This window comes from Phycodurus eques, chromosome 20, assembly GCF_024500275.1.
Source record: "Phycodurus eques isolate BA_2022a chromosome 20, UOR_Pequ_1.1, whole genome shotgun sequence".
NCBI classification, from domain to species: Eukaryota; Metazoa; Chordata; class Actinopteri; order Syngnathiformes; family Syngnathidae; genus Phycodurus; species Phycodurus eques.
In genome coordinates, this window is record NC_084544.1 from 14,602,501 (window position 1) to 14,626,253 (window position 23,753).

The 23,753-nt window shown below is 43.4% G+C and overlaps 1 protein-coding gene across 1 annotated transcript in view; it reads right to left on the minus strand.

The window, feature by feature from the left end:
- atat1 (alpha tubulin acetyltransferase 1) overlaps positions 1-23,753 on the minus strand; it is a 29,100-nt gene that overhangs the window by 3,153 nt on the left and 2,194 nt on the right. The window contains 10 exon segments of the mRNA XM_061665212.1: positions 1,093-1,178; positions 4,513-4,720; positions 5,056-5,130; positions 11,763-11,808; positions 12,913-13,014; positions 13,639-13,752; positions 13,855-13,912; positions 15,774-15,847; positions 15,849-15,866; positions 22,259-22,319. Of these exon segments, the coding sequence (XP_061521196.1) occupies positions 1,093-1,178; positions 4,513-4,720; positions 5,056-5,130; positions 11,763-11,808; positions 12,913-13,014; positions 13,639-13,752; positions 13,855-13,912; positions 15,774-15,847; positions 15,849-15,866; positions 22,259-22,319 (842 nt within the window).

A 23,753-nucleotide genomic window follows, 5' to 3' on the forward strand; every position in this document is an offset into this window, starting at 1 on the left:
TCCCACCCCCTTGTCTCACAGTAGGTATGGTGTTCTTTGGATGCAACTCAGCATTCTTTGTCCTCCAAACACGACAAGTTGAGTTTTTACCAAAAAGTTCTATTTTGGTTTCATCTGACGATAGGACATTCTCCCAATCCTCTTCTGGATCATCCAAATGCTCTCGAGCAAACTTCAGACTGGCCTGGACATGTGCTGGCTTAAGCAGGGGGACACATCTGGCACTGCAGGATTTGAGTCCCTGGTGGCGTAGTGTGTTACTGATGCTAGCCTTTGTTACTTTGGTCCCAGCTCTCTGCAGGTCATTCACTAGGTCCCCCCATGTGGTTCAGGGATTTGTGCTCACCATTCTTGTGATCATTTTGACCTCACGGGGTGAGATCTTGCATGGAGCCCCAGATCGAGGGAGATTATCTGTGGTCTTGTATGTCTTCCACTTTCTAATAATTGCTCGCACAGTTGATTTTTTTCACAGCAAGCTGCTTACCTATTGCAGATTGAGTCTTCCCAGCCTGGTGCAGGTCTACAATTTTGTTTCTGGTGTCCTTTGACAGCTCTTGGGTCTTGGTCATAGTGGAGTTTGGAGTGTGACTGTTTGAGGCTGTGGGCAGGTGTCTTTTATACTGATTAACGAGTTCAAACTGGTGCTATTAATACAGGCAACGAGTGGAGGACAGAGGAGCACCTTAAAGAAGTTACAGAACTGTGAGAGCCAGATATCTTGCTTGTTTGTAGCTGACCAAATACTTATTTTCCACCATAATTTGCTAATAAATTATTTAAAAATCAGACAATGTGATTTTCTGGAATTTCTTTTTCTCATTTTGTCTTTCATAGGTGAGGTACACCTATGATGAAAATTACAGGCCTCTCTCATCTTTTTAAGTGGGAGAACTTGCACAATTGGTGACTGACGAAATACTTTTTGCCCCACTGTATTACTGGCAGGTAGTGGCTGCTTAGTACATGTAACAATAATCAATGTCTCCACAAAAGCCTGGCATTTGAACAGGGGTGTGTACACTTTATATCCACTGTACATACTTGTCTAACATGATCGTAATCGGCCCTGAAATCTTCAGTGAACTTTACCTGGCAGGGGCCTTCCCAGGATTCCCAAAGATTTGGTGTCCATGTAGCGACTGTACAGGCCGTCTCTGGCAACTTGACCCTGTTGGCTATCAGAGAAAGGCAAAAGCGACCATGGGAGATGAGGGAAAATAAAATGTATAGAATAGGTGAGCAGGCAGGAGGGGGGGGGGGGGATAAAGTCGGTAGATGAAAGTGCCAGTCAAAAGACAATGGCAGGAAAAAAGAAAGGCAAGATGAGCAAAAACATACAATAAATTTAGAGCAGAACCAAAGCTGGGCATACAAAAAGGATGTCACAATTCAACAAAATGTAAGGAAATGAGATGGTCATTGAATAAAACTGCAATAGAGCTTTTGCAGCACCCACTGTTTGGTTGTAAACTGTATGTGTAGTATTGACAGCTGAAGAACCAAAGGTCGAAACACTGTATATTGTTTCGTGGATCAGGAAGTTTAATGCATTCAAAAATGAAAAACGCAAAATCAAAGCCAATCCCATAACAATAACCTTCTTTTACAAGGACAGAAGAGAGCGTGCCATCACAGTGATATAATTTTAATTCGAACCGCAGCACATTTTCCATCTCTGTCACAGAAACATGGCTGTTCAACTCGGACACCATAGTCTTTCCTTTACGAATGAGTAAATGGTGTCACTCAGTAGGTAGTCAATGGAAGCTCAGTTGAGATCTATTAAGGGAACTATTCAATTATAAGAAAATTATGATCATTGTGAAAAGATGAGGCAGTGAAATAATTTAAAAAGGGTTTTGAAAGAAAAATAAGGTGGCGTAATGGGGGAAACAAAAAAAAAATGAAGGAAAAGAGACGGAAAGAGACAAAGACAATAATTGAGTGTACTTAGGAGAGGCTATTTGTGTCATGTAACGTCCCTTAGTTAATGCTCAGTAAAATGTTGCCATTGTACCAATATAACTGGTATTAAAAGTGATGGAAGAAGCGTATACATCATTTAATATAGTCAGGGCCATAAATATTGGGTCTCTGACACAATTCTCATCTTTTTGGGTATACACAACACCACAATGGATTTGAAATGAAACAAATAAGATGTGCTTTAACTGCAGACTTCCAGCTTTAATTTGAGGGCGTTTACATCCAAATCAGGTGAACGATGTCGGACTTATACCACTTTGGATATATGCCTCCCACTTTTTAAGGGACCAAAAGTAGTGGGACACGTCAACAATCAAAAATGAATTTTTCACTTTTTAATACTTGACTTTCAGATCTTTCACAGCCAATTACAGCCTGCAGTCTGGAACGCATAGAAATCACCACACACTGGATTTCATCCCTGGTGATGCTATGGCAGGCCTCTACTGCAACTGTCTACAGTTCCTGCTTGTTCTTGGGGCATTTTTCATTTGGTTTCGTATTCAGCAAGTGAACTGCATGCTCTATCAGTTTCGCGTCAGGTGATTGACTTGGCCATTGCATAACATTCCACTTATTAGCCTTAAAAAGGTGTTTGGTTGCTTTCGCAGTGTGCTTAGGGTCATTGGGTCATTCTGCACTGTGAAGCGCCATTCAATGCGTTCTGAAACAGAACGCATTGAATGGGCTGAATATGAGCAGCTAATATTGCCAAAAACCCCTCAGAATTCCTCCTACTGCTTTTGTCAGCAGTCACATCATCAGTCAATACAAGGGAACCAATTTCATTGGCAGTCATACATTCCCACCTGAACATCGGAACAGCTGAGTAGCCAATTATCCCTTTCGGTCCCTTAAAAGGTGGGAGGCACATAACTGAAATTCCTACACCATTCACCTAATTTGAATTTAAATATCCATTCATCCATCCATTTTCTGCACCGCTTATCCTAACAAGGGACGCGGGAGCGCTGGAGCCTATCCCAGCTATCTTCGGGCAGGAGGCGGGGTACACCCTGAACTGGTCGCCAGCCAATCGCAGGGCACATACAAACAAACAACCATTCGCACTCACATTCACCCTTACGGGCAATTTAGAGTCTTCAATTAACCTACCATGCACGTTTTTGGGATGTGGGAGGAAACCAGAGTGCCCGGAGAAAACCCACGCAGGCATGGGGAGAACATGCAAACTCCACACAAGGAGGGCCGGGATTTTAACCCCAGCCCTCAGAACTGTGAGACAGACGCTCTAACCAGTCGTCCACCGTGCCGCCAATGTAAATACCCTTAAATTAAAATTGAAAGTCTGCAGTTAAAGCACATCTTGCTTTTCCCCCTGATTTCAATATCATTTTCAAATCTCAGAAAAAGTACACTTTCAGGAATCACGCCTTTTTTTTGTGTTTTCATTTTCATTCCCAGTTTATGTGATGTGCCCGAAGTCTGGACCGGAGAATACGCAGAGATGAAAATTCCAGGCGCATAAAGAAGGACTGAGGTGCGAACAAGAGAATATAGCCCCTGATACTAAACACTAAATACGTCCATATATTTTCCTGACATATTTTGTAAACTTTGTGAAAGCAATTGTGCCACCCTCTGCCCACTTAATTACACCACAGTGATAAATTAAGTTTTCTAAATCTGAAAACAAGATTGTCAAGACATTGCGATGTCATGCTGCTAGACCACATTATTACATGGTATGAGTTTAGCTCCGTACTACACTGCATACGGCAAGCGGCTGTTATTGTAGGCTTTACAGATGCCAAGTCTGCTGCACAGGTGCTAAGGTTTGCTGTAATGAAGTAATGGTAAATATCAGTAATGGCAAAAAAGTAATTACAGCAACCTAGCGGCACGACCTGTTTTTCTTTTGCAGTCTATTTGAGGTCTGTAAACATTTTAAAATTTGAGGTCTGTAAACATCCGCAGGTGAGAGGATAAGCAACTTGTGCCAAAGCCCCCAAAATTGTCTGAAGAACACTTAACCGATGTGCGGATACATTCCTTCTGGAATAACAGTGCGTAGGTTGGGTTCATGTTCTGTGAATCCCAATAACCTAATTATTCATTTTCACATTCCGTCCCTAAAGCGTCACTGATGTGGATTGGCGAGGATGCCAGGATGTTAGGAAAAAAATTTATCGACAATTCAACAGCAGCTATGGGTGTAATTTACATGTTGCAAAAACAAGAAGCCACTGCTGTCATGTAAACAGTGAGTGGCTAATCTCTCACAGAGTGATATGTATATTTATATCTGCTCTCAATTCCAATATTACCATTTATAAAGTACCCAGCATTGTCCAAAGTATCTTATCCACTCTTTTTCTCAAATTAAATTTGTGAAAAAAATATATCTGGTGTTTGGTTATTACACAGCTGGTACAGGACAAGTTGTTCCCAGGCCAGATTGCATTTCCACTTGAGCATCCTGCTGCTCAAAGATAATTATTTTTAATGTTAAACTATGTACAAGCGATATTTTTTTTCGGCAGAAGTCTGTGTGTTGTTTACCTGGTGCGTCTTTCCCGGGATCGTTCGATGAGAGGAAAGTTTTGACTCTGGTTCCTGTGTACCCCAGGGGCAGACACTGTAGCAGCCTGAGGGGGCGACTTGATGGGGGAGGATCCCAGACTGAGGGAGAACTGGGAGGATACCAACCGCTGGGGAGAGCGGGGAGGGGCAAACGGCCAGGGAAGACTCCTCCGCTCCTGACGCACCGCTGTTGAGCAAAATACTATGAGATTAAAACTTGTGCATTCACAACCTACAAAACAATTGCATTACTAGCTTGGGGTCTACTTCTGGTGATAGACAAATCCCCAATTAATGATGGGCCAAAATAAATAATGCTGAACAATGTCCTCATCAATAACCTTTTCATAAACTGAAGAATATTTGTAACACAAATACCAATTCAAACTAAACATATTAAACAACACCAAATATACAGATAAAACTGAAGCAACCAGAGGAATTTGTCAAGTAAAAAAAATATTTGTACACCAACAAAGTAACAAGAGGAAACAATTGTGTTGCCCTGTAATAGAACTATACCTTCTCTCTCCATTATGGAATAGGGTTTGATCTCGCTGTCTGGCTTTTTTAGGGAAATTGTTCTCGACTGGGCCACTGCAGAGGAGAACACACTGAGTGTCAAGTATTGGAACACAGGTTAACATTTTACAACCCCAATGAAGTTGGGACTTTGTGTTAAAAATAAATAAAAACAGAATACAATGATTTGCAAATCATGTTTGACCTATATTTAATTGAATACACGACAAAGATAAGATATTTAATGTTCAAACTGAAAAACTTGATTGTTTTTAGCAAATAATCATTAACTTAGAATTTTATGGCTGCAACACGTTCCAAAAAAGCTGGGACAGGTGGCAAAAAACACTGAGAATGTTGAGGAATGCTCATCAAACATGCCACAGGTGAACGGCCAATTAGGAACAGGTGGGTGCCATGATTGGATTTAAAAGGAGCTTCCCTGAATTGCTGAGTCATTCACAAGCAAAGATGGGGTGAGGTTCACCTCTTTCTGAACAAGTGCGTGAGAAAATAGTTGAACAGTTTAAGGACAATGTTCCTCAACGTACAATTGCAAGGAATTTAGGGATTTCATCTACGGTCCATCATCTCATCAAAAGGTTCAGAGAATCTGGAGAAATCACTGCATGTAAGCGGCAAGGCCGAAAACCAACATTGAATGACAGTGACCGTTGATCCCTCAAGCGGATGGATGAAAAAAAGGATGTCACCACGTGGTCTCAGGAACACTTCAGAAAACTAGTGTCAGTAAATACAGTTCGGCGCTACATCCGTAATGTGCAACTTGAAACTCTTGAAACTATGCAAAGCAAAAGCCATTCATCAACAACACCCAGAAACGCCGCCGGCTTTTCTGGGCCCGAGTTCATCTGAGATGGACCGATGCAAAGTGGAAAAGTGTTCTGTGGTCCGACGAGTCCACATTTCAAATTGTTTTTGGAGATTGTGGACGTCGTGTCCTCCGGGCCAAAGAGGAAAAGAACCATCTGGACTGTTATGGACGCAAAATTCAAAAGCCAGCATCGGTGATGGTATGGGGCTGTGTTAGTGCCAATGCCTTGGATAACTTACAAATCTGTGAAGGCACCATTAATGCTGAAAGGTACATTGAGGTTTTGGAGAAACATATGCTGCCATCCAAGCAACGTCTTTTTCATGGACCCCGCTGCTTATTTCAGCAAGACAATGCCAAACCACATTCTGCACGTGTTACAACAGCGTGGCTTCGTCGTAAAAGAGTGCGGGTACTAGACTGGCCTGCCTGCAGTCCAGACCTGTCTCCCATTGAAAATGTGTGGCGCATTATGAAGTGTAAAATACGACAATGGAGACCCCGGACTGTTGAACAGCTGAAGCTGTACATCAAGCAAGAATGGGAAAGAATTCCACCTACAAAGCTTCAACAATTAGTGTCCTCAGTTCCCAAACGTTTATTTAATGTTGTTAAAAGAAAAGGTGATGTAACACAGTGGTAAACATGACCCAGTCCCAGCTTTTTTGGAAAGCAGCCATAACATTCTAAGTTAATGATTATTTGCTAAAAACAATAAAGTTTTATATCAGGTTGAACATTAAATATCTTGTCTTGTATTTAATTAAATATAGGTTGAACATGATTTGCAAATCATTGTATTCTGTTTTTATGTACGTTTAACACAACGTCCCAACTTCATTGGAATTAGGGTTGTACTTCATCTAATATAGTGTGGCAAAAATGTATGTTGTACTGAATCTAGCTTACAACAATTTGTTTGCCATCAAGACAGAACACCACTCGACCTACAATGCTGTGAAAAAGTATTGGGCCCCCTTCTCAAATTCTTCTATGTTTGCCTCCACTTTAATGTTTAAGATCATCAAACAAATGTAAATATCAGACAAATATAACCCAAGTGAACTTAAAATGTTGTTTTTAAATGGTGATTTAATTTATTAAGGAAAAAAAAACTATTCCAACTTACCTGGCCCTGTATGAAAAAGTAATGCCCCCCTAAGCATAATAACTGGTTGGCCCAGCCTCAGTAGCAACGACAGAAATCAAGCGTTTTTTATAACTGCCAATTCTACTTTCACATCTCTGTGGAGATAAATTGGCACACGCTTCCTTGCAGAATAGTTTGAATTCAGCCAAGATGGAGGAATTTGGTGTATGAACGCCTTTTTTAAAGTCATCCCACTCCATTTCAACCGGGTTCAAGTCCGGACTTTGACTAGGCCACTCCAAAACCTTCATTTCGTTTATTTAAACCATTCAGAAGTTGACTTCGCTGGTGCGTTTTAGATCATTATCCAGCAGCAGAATCCAAGTGTGCTTCAGCCTGAGGTCAACAACTTATGTCTGAACATTCTCCTTCCGGATTTTCTGTTAAAGCGCAGAATTCATGGTACCATCAATCACAGCAAGTTGTCCAAGTCCTGAAGGAGCATAGCATCCCAAGACTATAACACTACCACCATAATGTTTTGACTGTTGGTATGATGTTCTTTTTCTGAAATGCTGTGCTACATTTATCCATATGTAACGAGACACACACCTTCCAAAAAGCACAGCTTTCATCTTGTCAGTCCATATAGTATCTTGGGAATCATTCAGATTTTTTTTTTTTTTTGAAAAAGTATGATGACCCTTTATGTTCTTTTTGGTCAACAGTGTTTTTTTGCCTTGGAACTCTGCCATGAATGCCATTTTTGCCCAGTCTCTTCCTTATTGTTGTGTCATGACTACTGACCTTAACTGAAGCAAGGGAGGCCTGCAGTTCTTTCGAACTTGTCCTGAGTTCCTTTTTGGCCCCCTAGATGAGTCACCGCTGTTCTCTTGGAGAAATCTTTGTCGGCCGGCCACCCCTGGTCCTACTGTTCCGTGATTTCTCCATGTGAGGATAATGGCTCTCCCTATGGTTGACTGGAATCCTAAAGCTTTGGAAATGGCTTTTGTAACCCTTTCTAGACTGATGGATGTAAATGGCATGTTCTGGAATTTCATTGGATTGTGTCATTCTGTTGCGGCTTTTTTAGATCGTTTGTCCGACTTGATTTTGTCGGGACAGATTCTGTTTAAGTGATTTCTTGATTGAACAAGTCTGGGGGTAACCAGGCTTCGGTGTGATCAGTGAAAATAAACCAAAAATTGTGACTAGCCACAATTAAGCTATTTAAAAACAAGTGATAATTACTTTTTCACACAGGGCCAGGTAACTTTGAATATTTTTTTTTCCTTAAATGGAACCACCATTTAAAAACAGCATTTTAAATTTACTTGGGTTATATGTGTGATATTTACATTTGCTTGAAATCTTAAAGTAGGGAAACTAAGCAAAAATATAAAAATTTGAAAAGGGGGCCAATACCTTTTCACGAGACAGTATCCCAATTTGAAATTTGATCAAGTAGATCAACAATCCAAGTAGTACTACAGTTACACAGAGCCCTACTGCACTAAAAGCCAGTAAAGAACCAGAGATTCCACTGTCTATCAGCTGGTCTACAGATTGGAGATTTTACGGAATACTAAATATCTCAACAACTGGGGAAGTTTCACAAATACACTGTACAGTGGTGCGAAAAAGTGTTTGCCCCCTTCCTGATTTCTTATTTATTTGCATGCTTTTCACACTTAAATGTTTCCCATCATCAAACAAATTTAATTATTCGTCAAAGACCATACAAGTAAATACAAAAAAAACCCCATACAAAACATACACAGTTTTTAAATTAAGGTTTTTATTATTCTGAGAAACGAAAAATCCAAACCTACATGGCCCTGTGCGAAAAAGTGATTGCTCCCCACACTGTGAAAACATAAATGTGCTTTATCATACCCGAGTTCAATTTCTTTAGCCAGACCCAGGCCTGATACTGCCACACCTGTTCTCAATCAAGAAATCACTTAAATCGGACCTGCCTGACAAAGTGAAGTAGACCGAAAGATCTAAAGAAATTCAGGAACAAATGAGAAGTGATTGCAATCTATCCGTGTGGAAGAGGCTATTAAGCCATTTCTAAAGCTTTGGGACTCGAGCGAACCGCAGTGAGAGCCATTATCCACAAATAGTGAAAACACAGAACAGTAGTAGTAATTACCCCAAAAGCACAGCGACGACTCATCCAAGAGGTCACAAAAGACCCCACAATAGCATCCACCCCACAACATCCAAAGAACTGTAGGCCTCACTTGCCTCAGTTAAGGTCAGTGTTCATGACACAACAATAGGGAAGAGACTTGACAAAAATGGCATCCATGGCAGAGTTCAAAGACGAAAACCACTGCTGAGCAAAAAGAACATTAAGGCTTGTCTCAATTTTGCCTGAAGACATCCCGATGATCCCCAAGACCTTTGGGAAAATACTCTGTGGTCTGACGAGACAAAAGTTTAACTTTTTGGAAGGTGTGTGTCCCATTATATCTGCCGTAAAGTTAACACCACATTTCAGAAAAAGAACATCACACCAACAGTAAAATGTGGTGGTGATAGTGTGATGGTCTGGGGCTGTTTTGCTGTTTCAGGACCAAGAAGACTTGCTCTTATAAACTGACCCATTAATTCTGCTGTCTCCAAAAAAGTCCCGAAGAAGAATATCCGGTCATCTGTTCATGACCTCAAGCTGAAATGAATCTGGGTTCTGCAGCAGGAGAATGATCAGAACACACCAGAAACTCCACTTCTGAATGGTTGAAGAAAAACAAAACAAAGACTTTGGAGTGGCCTGCTCAAAGTCCTGACCTGAGTCCTATTGAGATGCTGTGGCATGACCTTAAAAAGGTGGTTCATGCTCGAAAACCCTCCAATGTGGCTGAATTACAACAATTCTGCAAAGATGAGTGGGCCAATATTCCACCACAGCACTGTAAGAGAGTCATTGTAACTTATTGCAAACGCTTGATTGCAGTTGTTGCTGCTAAGGGTGCCCCAACCAGTTATTCGGTTTAGGGGGCAATCACTATTTCACACAGGGCCATGTAGGTTTGGATTTTTTCCCCGCCCTTCATATTTAAAACTTAACTGGCTTTACTTGTCTTTGACTAATATTGAAATTTACTTGATGATGGGAAACATTTAAGTGTGACATGCAAACAAATAAGAAATCAGGAAGGGGGGCAAACACTTTTTCACATCACGTATAGAATACCTGAAATAACAAAAGTTATGTTTTCAAAAGTTCACACACATGGCAAAGAGATTAGAGAAAGGAAAAGAGGTGCAATGCAAACAGAAACAAATGACATGGGTCAAGACACTGGGAATGTAAGAGAAAAGAAAGAATAGAAAAGTCCTTACAAAAAGCCGTACATCCCCTGATCCGTCAGAGGACACGAAGCCGAGCCTGGGAGAGTTTGATGAAAAAAAATTTGGAACTGGAATAAAAGTAGATCAGCTCTCATGGGTTCATAGCCCTTTAAAGCATGCTTGTCTCGTCTTGCAAATGAGGGTGTTTTTTTTTTTTTTGTCATCTTGTACATATACATAGAAAATGAAAGGATATACTATGATGACAAAAGCAAGAGTTGTCTTTAATATGGTAGCATGCAAAATATATGAACATCATAGATTCACATGATGTTCATATGAAAAAATATATCTACAATATATGAAAAAAAATGTACTAAATGTGAGGGTGATTTGAACTTGATAAACTTTACCGGATAAATAAGTAGTGCAAAATTCAGGATGCACAGATAATTTTCCTTAACATTATACACACAGTTTAACAAAAATCCATGTGCGGTATCTATAGCTTGACTTCCTAATTCCAAATTTACTCAATTGTTTTTCATAAAAGGAGTCCAACAAAAAAAAAAAAAAAAAAAAAAAAAAAAAAATTATTCGCATGCAGATTGGCTCTACTTGGGACTGAGATTGCCAGTCTAAGGTCATGTATAAAGTAGCCGGTTACAGTCTGAATACTTCTTTCCACTTGTTTATAAAGTTCTGTTCTCAGATTTTACAAGAAAGCTTTGTTACGCTTCTCTCAAATCTTGTGAGGTAAGCACCGTTACAATCCATTCATCCATTTTCCATCCATTTTGTGTACCGCTTATCCTCACTCAGGTCACGGGTGTGCTGCAGCCTATCCCAGCTATCTTCGGGCGAGAGGGGGGGGGGTACACCCTGAACTGGTCCCCAGCCAATCGCAGGGCACATATAAACAAACAACCATTCGCATTTCCATTCACACGTACGGCACAATGTTGGAATATTGTTAAGAGTTACAGAATAACTTAATGGACACTCATTTCCAATAGCACCTGCATTATAATCTGGATTTCTTATTGCCTGTGAAGTTTTGGTGGTAGGATGATGGCACCAGGAATTCATTTATCAGTCAGCAAAATAGATTCTGGAGTGGGGCTAGAGCTCACCCCCAAGGAGGCCATATTTCTGATCCGTACACAAGGGAATGACAAGGAATTCATTATTTTGTTTGTGCTGAATGTCATCCTGCGTTTAAAGTAAGATACTAATAGTTGTGAATATGAAATCTATTTTCCAATAAAAATTTGTGAAACTTACCTCTCAAGCACAATTTGTTTTTTTGCACAAAATCGGAGTCAAGAGTAGCATTTTGGAAGTGTATTTAAGCAGTCAGAATGTTCAATAGAAGAAGCCTTGTAACGATTTTTAGCAGAAAAGACTGACAAAGAACTTATCTCTAAAAAGAAATTATCTAAGAAATCTAAACATGCATCAGTTACATTAAAAAAATACCTGATTTGTTGAGGAAGAAGCCATCAAACACAACAAAGTTATTGACCTAAGAGCAAAAGAAAGACAAGATTATTAAAACAACTGACGCAGTAATATAAAATGTCACACAAAACGTCCTCTCCCATTCAAGCAGCAACAATATGCAGTACTTTTATCTTAAAATAACTGGTTTCAAAAAGAATAATATCACTGGCCGAGAGCACAGAAAATAGCCTCTCTTATATGGCCATGAGCCTGGACAACATGGATTTTGGAATAATGTGATCTAATTTTAAGCTCCACCTTTTGCAGTACTGTTTAGAGTTAACAGTGTGCAGTGCAGGAACAAACCTGTCAAAACACAAAGGTTTTGTCGGCATGTACGTGATTGGCTTGGCTTTCTTTTGCTTACTAGCTGTTGCTTTAACATACTGGTAATTATGTTGTCTATTCATGTTAATGATGTTGTTCAATTCAATATGTGTTTTGTGTTTATTTGTTATTTCTTATTATGGTTGATATACACACCTAGGTCTACACTAATTCCCAGTATTCCAGCCTCCTTGCACGATAGCCTTCCCTTTGTTTTTTTATTCAGACAATTGGAAGATATGCAGTGCATATATAGAACATATTCCACAAATATTTTCCCGTTGATAATTGGTGGCAGTGACTGCTCCCACAAAATAAAGGGAGAGTTCTAATCACCAACAGACCATAGCACCTTGCAACAAATTAAATGGGATATTCAAATGGAATCCTGCCCAAAGCAGCCACATCAGTACTGCCGTGTATTTATTCTTTTTTTTTTTTTTATATATGAAGAAAATGTCAATCCATTGACAAATGAATTAAATATAAAAACATGTGGCGATGACACACTTGTGATTTCTTTTGATTACTTTACTATTAGACAAGGATTTGGCGCCATCGTGTGGCATTTCAGGAAGAGTACAAAAACAGCTAATAGTCATGTTTTTCAGCAAAAAACAGGAGATAGGTTGGCAAAAAAATATGTACATATCGGTGGTTTCACAAAAAGTGAACTATGAATAGGCGGGCGAACACTGTTTATCATTTCCATTGATTCCTCTTAGGAAAGTGACTTTTCAAGACCATTAGAGGATTTGAAGACAAAAGGTTTTGGGAGTGAGGAAAATGCAGACTGTACCTGAGGAACACTCTGTGTCAGGCAGTAATGCTTGGCCAGGAAAGACAACAATTTGGGAGAGGGCCTGTCATATGCCAGCTGCACTGGTTCTGAATTCTTGTGCTTCAAAAAAAAACAAAAAAACAAAAAAAGGAGAAATGTCACTTTTGTTATTGAGACATATTTCGACCACTTCATTTCTTCAGTTTCAGCAACAAAACAACAGTCAATAAGTGAGCAGGAGCGCCTAAGTTAGAGACAAGTAACAAACTATACAGAGAAAAAAAACTAATACAGTAGAAAAATAAGGATCATGTGAACACAATATCTTGGGCGACCATTGGTATTTATTGGTAATACTGTAGCTGTTCAGATTAACCTGAATGAATAACATTAAATTTAAAACTTTAGCTTAACATTTTGTCGAGTGTATCCAGACCTCATCTTGTCATCTTGACAGTAGATCTAGTAAACCCACACACATACCACCTTATGATATTATGTATAATAGTTAAACTCTATAATAATTGCTGCTCTGAAGCTCTAGTAGTGGGTAATAAATGACAAATTAGCGAGAGCAGTTTTACTGGTACATAGGGTTTCATATTTTATTTATTTATTTTTAAATCAATCTTTCAACAATATTCAAGGTTGGGAAAGTGCTTCGTGGTGGTGTTTCATCACAAGCTTTGTCTTTACATGCCAAGTCAGACTGGAACTGACTGACGCACGGTGTGAATGCTTCACCTGTAGCATGAAATTAAACAGCTCCAATCCATATCCGTGTCTCTGCAAATTCTCGGCTATGAAGAAATCCAAAACACATAGCGGCTCTGCCTCTATGTGCAAACCTTGCTGGTCCTACTGGATAGAATACATCAGGGGCCAGTTAGATGGTGAAAGTAGTCAATCTTCATGTAACTGTCAAAGAGGGAAAAGGAACAAAATACTGAAGAGACTCACTAGCAGAAACAACTTCTTGGAGCCAACCTTGAGAAATCCCACAATTGCGCCACGCCCTCTGTCAGTAGGAAAGAGGGGGGTTAAGGGGTGAGTAAGTGTGGGATTGTGTGTGAATAAACGCTGAATAACCTATCACGTCATATGGACTAACGGTGTTCTGACTTGGGCTCATGTGAGTCGAGTTGCTGGCATAAGCATTAATCATTGCCTCTTTCACACTGACCACATAGCCTGGCATTTTCCCGGCTCACGGTCCTGTGTTTAAAGCACCGATGATCTGTTGCTCCTGTGCTGACCTTGCCACGGGTGTAATTATGAATAGGCTTTACACGATCAGGATTTTTGGGGCCGATCACCGATCAACAGTCAGGAAGTTTAAAAAAATGATAACCGATCGGTTATCAGTAAGATGGAACAATGTGCCCATTGACATGAATCTCTTCAACAACAACAACATGACAGAAATATTGGGTGCTAACTTACTGTAATAAAATTACTTTAACAAATACTGTTAATGACATGCTTACGCTAACTATCTCACTGTCTCTCTCACCGACTATATGGATGGGTATTGTCCAGAGTTTGCGTCGGTTTGGCTTTGTCTTTTATTCCCCACGCTGGGTTGCTTGAACGCGGCATGCTCCTCCTCGTGTACATTCTTCATGTGCCCGATCAAATTTGTTGTGTTGAAGCATTTAGACGACGTTCCCCACGACGTACTTCAATTGTGCACAGACTGCAAATAACTTTTTTTTTGTTTTTGTCCTGTTCGGCTGTAAGGTCAAGCAGAATGGTCAAGCTTTTATGCCGGAACAGTTTTACTGTGTCACAGTGGAGTTTTTAAGCTTCTGCTGTGGTTTCTTAGTATTATAATTGAAGTTTATTGAGAATCAGAGCCAAACAGAAGCAAGTTTCTAGAGGGGAGAGAGAAATGAAGACTAGAGACAAAGCACTAATTGTAAACAGGATGAGAAAAGTAAGTCATTACATTATGTACAACAATGAAACATTAAATATGAGGCTGTAGTGCTACACCCTGTGAGGGAAGGACAGGACAAGCTAGAACAGGACAAGGACAGTAGAACAAGCATGCAGGACAAGGGTCGTGAACCCGGGTGCACAACTGAGGTGTGGTGGGATTAACTATTGTAAATTATAAAAGACGATACGATGAGAGTATAAGTGAGGGGATACACAAGCAATTTGCATATTCATGAGTTATTGGTCGCAATAAGTGAGTGGCCCCACACCCAGTAAAAGAGTCCCAGGAGTGTGTGCCTGCGGACACATGCAAGTGAGACTGACAGAAGTCTCCTGTAATTGCTGTGCCCGTACCAAGGAGGCTGAGGACCCCACCCGACCAATCGAGGGGCAGGATCGGGCCCAGGGGTCCTTCCGAGAGCAGCCCGGTGGACAGGATAACGTCCCACACCCAGGGACCTAGGGCGGTGACGTTTTTTTTCCACTGACAAGATTGGAAAAAAAACTTTATTGGCCGTCGGATAGTTACAGTACTACGCCACAAGACACGTGACAAGGCTAAAAACAAAGTAGCTTTTGGATTCATATGCGCCATGAAAGCCGATCGGCCGATCAGCATAAAATGCTAATCATCAGCCGATACCGATCAGATCGCTGTTCAATGTAATTATGAAGGCACAACTGCTGTGTGAATTTGCACTATCCACCTGGCAATGTCTTCTGTCCAAAAGGCACAGCTGAACACAGTAAATCATTGTTTCAATTACACCTCTGTTTCGCTAATTTACCAGGAATGCAGTGTAAAAATGTCTCGCTTATCTCACTCATCACTACAGTGCATGCAGTGACTCAGTCACTCACCTCCCCTACAGAGACAAACAGGCAAAAACATGCAAGTGCAAAGTCATTTAGCGCTAAAGAATGAATGAATAATATACCCTTTGCTTTCGCCATCCTTCATCAAGTAGAGTTGATGAGGCTGAGACTGCAACTTGGCAGCACTTGTTACAGGGTGTGGTTAGCTTTTGGGCCTGTGGACAGAGCACAGACACACTCATTGTTTGTAATATGGATAAATGACTGAAAATGGTTTTGTAAAACAAAACCTCTGCAGAATCACACATCTCTGTACAATATTTAAATGTGCTGATACACTTAACTTAAAAAACTAAACTTAACCAATGTAAAATTTAAACGCATCACAATTTACGGTTGTATAATCTAAAACTTCAATCGGGAAGACAAAGTTGATGTTGAAACCCCAAAGAAAAAAAAAACATGCATTGTGTGTGATTGTGTGGAGCTGTTTGTCTTTTGGTTGGGGGTGGGAGGGGCGGGCCTTACATTTGTTTTATTGCTGTGATTTGTTATTATGCATTTCTTGTGAAGCACATTGTGTTGTTTTTATGTATTAATGTGCTATACAAATAAAGTTTGATTTGATTTTAAACATTAAAATACACAAAGGAGGGAGTTCGAGTTCTAGGCAGTTCTACACAGCAGTCATTGAATTAGTCCGGTGTCCAGCCATTACAGTCTGGTTTGGTGCTGCTACAAAGAAGGACGAAATCCAACTGCAACAGACAGTCAGGACTGCCGAAAAAAATCATCTGTACCCCCCTACCCACTCTTGAGAACTTGCATGCTGCCAAAACTAAGACAAGCGCATGAAAAATCCTCTTGCACCCTCCACATCCTGGTCACCACCTCTTCCAGCTCCTTTCCTCAGGTAGAGTGGGTACGGAAAGTATTCAGACCCCCTTAAATTTAACACTCTTTGTTATATTGCAGCCATTTGCTAAAATCATTCAAGTTAATTAATGTACACACAGCACCCCATATTGACAGAAAAAAAACATAGATGTTGGAATTTTTGCTGATTTATTAAAAAAGAAAAACTGAAATATCATACAGGCATAAGTATTCAGACCCTTTGCTGTGACACTCATATATTTAACTCGGGTACTGTCCATTTCTTCTGATCATCCTTAAAATGGTTCTACACCTTCATTGGAGTCCACCTGTGTTTGATGATACTGATTGGACCTGATTAGGAAAGCCACACTATATAAGACCTTACAGCTCAAGGTTCAAGTTCATTTTCCCCTCATTAATGTACACACAGCACCCCATATTGACAGAAAAAACAGAATTGTTGAGATTTTTGCAGATTTATTAAAAAACAAAAACTGAAATATCACACAGCCATAAGTATTCAGACCCTTTGCTCAGTATTTAGTAGAAGCACCCTTTTGAGCTAATAAAGCCATGAGTCTTTTTGGGAATGATGCAACAGGTTTTTCACACCTGGATTTAGGGATCCTCTGCCATTCCTCCTTGCAGATCCTCTCCAGTTCTGTCAGGTTGGATGGTGAACGTTGGTGGACAGCTATTTTCAGGTCTCTCCAGAGATGCTCAAATGGGTTTAAGTCAGAGCTCTGGCCGGGCCATTCAAGAACATTCACGGAGTTGTTCTGAAGCTACTCCTTCGTTGTTTTAGCTCTGTGCTTAGGGTCATTGTTTTTTTGGAAGGTGGACCTTGAGCCCAGTCTGAGGTCCTGAGCACTCTGGAGAACGCTTTTGTCCAGGATATCCCTGTACTTGGCCGCCTTCATATTTCCTTCGATTGCAACCAGTTGTCCTGCCACTGCTGCTGAAAAACACCCCCACAGCATGATCCTTCACTGTTGGGACTGTATAGGACAGGTCATGAAGGTCATGAGCAGTGCCTGGTTTTCTCCACACATACCGCTTAGAATTCAGGCCAAAAAGTCCTATCTTGGTCTCATCAGACCAGAGAATCTTATTTCTCACCCTCTTGGAGTCCTTCAGATGTTTTTTTTTTTTTTTTTTTTTTAAGCAAACTTCATACAGCCTTTCATGTGTCTTGCACTAAGGACAGGCTTCCGTCGGGCCACTCTGCCATAAAGCCCCGACTGGTGGAGGGCTGCAGTAATGATTGACTTTCGAGACTTGACTGACTTTCTAGACTTTTCCCGACTGCATCACAGGAGCTCAGCCACAGTGATCTTTGGGTTCTTCTTTAACTCTCTCACCAAGGCTCTTCTCCCCTAATTGCTCAGTTTGGCCGGACGCCCAGCTCAAGGAAGGGTTCTGGTCATCCCAAACGTCTTCCATTTAAGGATTATGGAGGCCACTGTGCTCTTAGGAACCTTAAGTGCAGCAGAATATTTTTTGGCCAAATCTGTGCCTTGCCACAATTCTGTCTCTGAGCTTTTCAGGCAGTTCCTTTGAGCTCATGGTTCTCATTTGCTCTGACATGCACTGTGAGCTCTAAGGTCTTTTATAGACAGGTGTTTGGCTTTCCTAATCAAGTTCAAGCAGCATAATCAAACAGCTGGACTCTAACGAAGGTGTAGAACCATCTCAAGGATGATCAGAAGAATTGGAGCGCACCCGAGTTAAATATGAGTGTCACAGCAAAGGGTCTGAATACTTATGGCTGTGTGATATTTCATCCATCCATTTTCTCCCGCTTATCCGAGGTCGGGTCGCGGGGGCAGTAGCCTTAGCAGGGATGCCCAGACTTGCCTCTCCCCAGCCACTTCATCCAGCTCTTCCGGGGGGATCCCGAGGCGTTCCCAGGCCAGCCGAAAGACAAAGTCTCTCCAGCGTGTCCTGGGTCATCCCCGGGGTCTCCTCCCGGTGGGATATGCCCGGAACACGACCCACAGTTCGTGACCATAGGTGAGGGTAGGAGCATAAGTCGACCGGTAAATTGAGAGCTTCGCCTTTCGGCTTTGCTCCTTCTTTACCACAACGGACCGATACAAAGTCCGCATCACTGCAGAGGCTGCACCGATCCGCCTGCCGATCTCCCGTCCTATTCTTTCCTCACTCGTGAACAAGACCCCAAGATACTTCAACGCCTCCACTTGGGGCAGGATCGCATCCCCGACCTGGAGAGGACACGCCACCCTTTTCCGACTGAGGACCATGGTCTCAGATTTGGAGGTGCTGATTCTTATTCCAGGCGCTTCACACTTGGCTGCGAACTGCTCCAGTGAAAGTTGGAGATCACGGCTTGATGAAGCCAACAGAACCACATCTGGAAAAAGCAGAGATGCAATACTGAGGCCACCAAACCGGACCCCCTCTAAGCCTCGGCTGCGCCTTGATATTCTGTCCATAAAAGTTATGAACAGAATCGGTGACAAAGGGCAGCCTTGGCGGAGTCCAACCCTCACCGGAAACGAGTCCGACTTACTGCCGGATATGCGGACCAAACTCTGGTCGTACAGGGACCGAACAGCCCGTATCAGGAGGTTCGGTACCCCATACTCCTGAAGCACTCCCCACAGGACTCCCCTGGAGGGACACGGAGGAACGCCTTCTCCAAGTCCACAAAACACATGTAGACTGGTTGGGCGAGCTCCCATGCGTCCTCGAGGACCCTGCCGAGGGTGTAGAGCTGGTCCCCTGTTCCACGGACAGGGCGAAAACCAAACTGCTTCTCCTGATTCCGAGATTCGACTTCCCGACGGACCCTCCTCTCCAGCACCCCTGAATAGACCTTACCAGGGAGGCTGAGGAGTGTGATCCCCCTGTAGTTGGAACACACCCTCCGGTCCCCCTTTTTAAGAAGGGGCACCAACCCAGTCTGCCAATCCAGAGGCACTGTCCCCGATGTCCACGCGATGTTGCAGACAGCCAACTAGTCAACCAGGACAGCCCCACAACATCCAGAGCCTTTAGGAACCCCGGGCGAATCTCATCCACCCCCGGGGCCTTGCCACCGAGGAGCTTTTTAACCACCTCGGTGACCTCAACCCCAGAGATAGGAGAGCCCGCCTCAGAGAACCCAGATTCTGCTTCCTCATGGGAAGGCGTGTTAGTGGATTTGAGGAGGTATTTGAAGTATTCTCCCCACCGACTCATAACGTCCCGAGTCGAGGTCAGCAGCGCCCCATCCCCATTGTACACAGTGTTGATGGAGCACTTCTCCCCCCTCCTGAGACGCCAGACGGTGGACCAGAATTTCCTCGAAACCTTCCGGAACTCTTTCTCCATGGCCTCACCGAACTCCTCCCACGCACGAGTTTTTGCTTCAGCGACCACCAAAGCTGCATTCCGCTTGGCCAGCCGGTACAGCTGCCTCAGGAGTCCCACAGGCCAAAAAAGTCCCGATAGGACTCCTTCAGCTTAACGGCATGCCTCACCGTTGGTGTCTACCAACGGGTTCGGGGATTGCCGCCACGACAGGCACCGACCACCTTACGGCCACAGCTCCGGTCAGCCGCCTTAGCAATCGAGGTGCGGAACATGATCCACTCGGACTCGAAGTACCGCGATGAGCACAGAAGTCCAATAACAGAACACCAGCTCGGGTTCTGATCGGGGGGCCGTTCCTCCCAATCACGCCCTTCCAGGTCTCACTGTCATTGCCCACGTGAGCACTGAAGTCCCCAAGCAGAACGATGGAGTCCCCAGTGGGAGCGCTCTCCAGCACCTCCTCCAAGGACTCCAAAAAGGGTGGGTACTCTGAACTGCTGTTTGGTGCATAGGCACAAACAACAGTCAGGACCCGTCCCCCTACCCGAAGGCGGACGGAGGCTACCCTCTCATCCACCGAGGTGAACCCCAATGTACAGGCGCCGAGCCGGGGGGCAATAAGTATACCCACACCTGCTCGGCGCCTCTCACCGTGGGCAACTCCAGAGTGGAAGAGAGTCCAAAGCCTCTCGAGAGGACTGGTACCAGAGCCCAAGGTGTGTCTGGAGGCGGGTCCGACTATATCTAGTCGGAACTTCTCCACCTCACACACCAACTCGGACTCCTTCCCTGCCAGAGAGGTGACATTCCACGTCCCTAGAGCCAGCTTCTGTAGCCAGGGATCGGATCACTCGCACTGCACCAGGCCCCTATGGCCCCTCCCACAGTTGGTGAGCCCATGGGAAGGGGGACCCACGTTACCCTTTCGGACTGTGCCCAGCCGAGCCCCATGGGTGCAGACCCAGTGCTCGCCTTCAAGCCCCACCTCCAAGCCTGGCTCCAGAGGGGGGCCCCGGTGACCCGCGTCCAGGCAAGGGAAACCTCAATCCACTTATATTTTTCATCATAGGAGTCTTTGAGCCGTGTTTTGTCTGGTCCTTCACCAAGGACCTGTTTGCCATGGGTGACCCTACCAGGGGCGTGAAGCGCCATACAACTTAGCTCCTAGGATCATTGGGACACACAAACCCCTCCACCACGATAAGGTGATGGCTTCCATGAGGGGTGTGATATTTCAGTTTCTCTTTTTTAATTGTCATTGTGTCAGCATTACCGCATTACTGCTAACTTTACATTGCTCAATGACTCCTCGTAGTGTTTTTATGTCCTAAAAGTATATTTTGTCACAGTGTGTGTCACCGTGTGTTTTTGACATACTTGGCAAATAACATGATCACAATCAGAATCATGTTATTCTGATTGTGAAGCAAACAAAAACAGAAAAAAAAAATAATAATAATTGTCTATGGTCCTCAGACTATCCATCCATTTTCTTTACCGCCTAGGGTCGCGGGCTGCTGGAGCCTATCCCAGTTATCTTCGGACGGGAGGCGGGATACACCCTGAACCGTCGCCACCCAATCGCAGGGCACAGAGAAACAAACAACCATTCGCACTCACATTCACACCTAGGGGCAATTTAGAGTCTTCCACCAACCTACCACGCATGTTTTTGGGATGTAGGAGGAAACCAGAGTGCCCGGAGAAAACCCATGCAGGCACGGGGAGAACATTTAAACTCCACACAGGTGGGTCCAGCATTTGAACCCAGGTCCCCAAAACTGAGAGGCAGACGCTCTAACCAGTTGTCCACCGTGCCGGCGTCCTCAGACTAATCAAATTTAATAAGGTAATCAGTATTAGTATGATAGGTAGACGATAGAAAATTTATATCGCAATAGCCAGTTTTGTCAACTATTTATTAGGACTATCAATCGATAATTATTTTTCTATATCAGATTAATCACACTTTTGAATTTGGATTAACTGCGATTAATCACAGCCGCCAAATATACCACACATCGTACCACATTTTGCGCTGAGTTGGAAATGACCTTTATTTATTTATTTTTCCCCCAAAAGTCCCAATCGGGGTGACTTTTGAAGCAAAATTTGGCTCTGAGCACACCGGTCAGTCTCCTAACTTATCTTTGCAATGGTGTAAGCATTGACCTGATCACTGACCTTAAAGCAACCTGTGGCGCCTTGCAGATATATATCCACGGTTAAAGTAAAGGAGCGTGTGTGGTCAAAATAAAGTGTGTGATTAATCTCAGTTAATACATGATTAACGCGATAATTTCTTTGTGATGAATCATGAGTTAACGCTTTAACTTTGACAGTTTATACTATTACTACTACTATTTATACATTGTGTTAACTGTCTACATGACCTGATGATGAGACTCACCTTTGCAGAGGCTCTCCCCAGTTCATCAATAACAGTGGCTATATGGGATTGAAGATCTGGCCTACAAAGGACACATAAGACAAAAGGGTACAGTACATAAGTCTTCCCACCGTAGAGACAGACGTCATCCTCCCCAATATTAAAATATTTTCACTCAATTCTTTTGACATAGCACAAGTGATCACTTAATTCATCCATTATGTAAACAGAGTATGCAGAGGAAGGGCTCACCTTCTAAAATGGACCAAACTTTTAAGGGGAAATTCTGTTCGTAAGGTTAAGAAAGAAATTACCTCCACAAAACTTAATAAAGAGGTGGGAAATAAAATTATGAAAATTATAATTCACTGATTATTATCTCCCCTCCTTGAGCCGTCACCTTATCGTAGTGGAGGGGTTTGTGTCCCCCAATGATCCTAGGAGCTAAGTTGTCTGGGGCTTTATGCCCCTGGCAGGGTCACCCATGACAAATAGGTCCTAGGTGAGGGACCAGACAAAGCACAGCTCAAAGACCCCTTATGATGATGATAAATGATGGACTCCGTTTTCCCTTGCCCGGACGCGGGTCACCGGGGCCCCCCTCTGGAGACAGGCCTGGAGGTGGGGCTCGAAGGCGAGCGCCTGGTGGGGCCTGCACCCATGGGGCCCAGCTGGGCACAGCCCAAAAGGGTAAAGTGGGTCCCCCTTTCCATGGGCTCACCACCTGGGGGAGGGGCCATAGGGGTCAGGTGCAGTGCGAGTGATCCGACCCCCGGCTACAGAAACTGGCTCTAGGGACGTGGAATGCCACCTCTCGGCAGGGAAGGAGCCCGAGCAGGTGTGTGAGGTCGAGAAACTCCGACTTGATATAGTCGGACTCGCCTCCACATACAGCTTGGGCTCTGGTACTGGTCCTCTTGAGAGGGGTTGGGAGTCTCTCCCACAGTGAGAGGCGCCGAGCAGGTGTGGGTATACTTATTGCCCCTCGGCTCGGCGCCTGTACGCTGGGGTTCACCTCGGTGGTTCGAGAGGGTAGCCTCCGTCCGCCTTCGGGTGGGAGGACGTGTCCTGACTGATGTTTGTGCCTATGCACCAAACAGCAGTTTAGAGTACCCACCCTTTTTGGAGTCTTTGGAGGGGGTGCTGGAGAGCGCTCCCACTGGGGACTCCATCATTCTGCTGGGGGACTTCAGTGCTCACGTGGGCAATGAAAGTGAGACCTGGAAAGGTGTGATTGGGAGGAACGGCCCCCCGATCAGAACCCGAGCGGTGTTCTGTTATTGGACTTCTGTGCTCATCGCGGATTGCCCATAATGAACACCATGTTCACGCATAAGTGTGTCCACACATGCACTTGGCACCAGGACACCCTAGGTCGCAGTTCGATGAGCGACTTTGTGGTTGCGTCATCGGACTTGCGGCCGCATGTCTTGGACACTCGGGTGAAGAGAGGGGCGGAGCTGTCAACTGATCACCACCTAGTGGTAAGTTGGCTCCGATGCTGGGGGAAGATGCC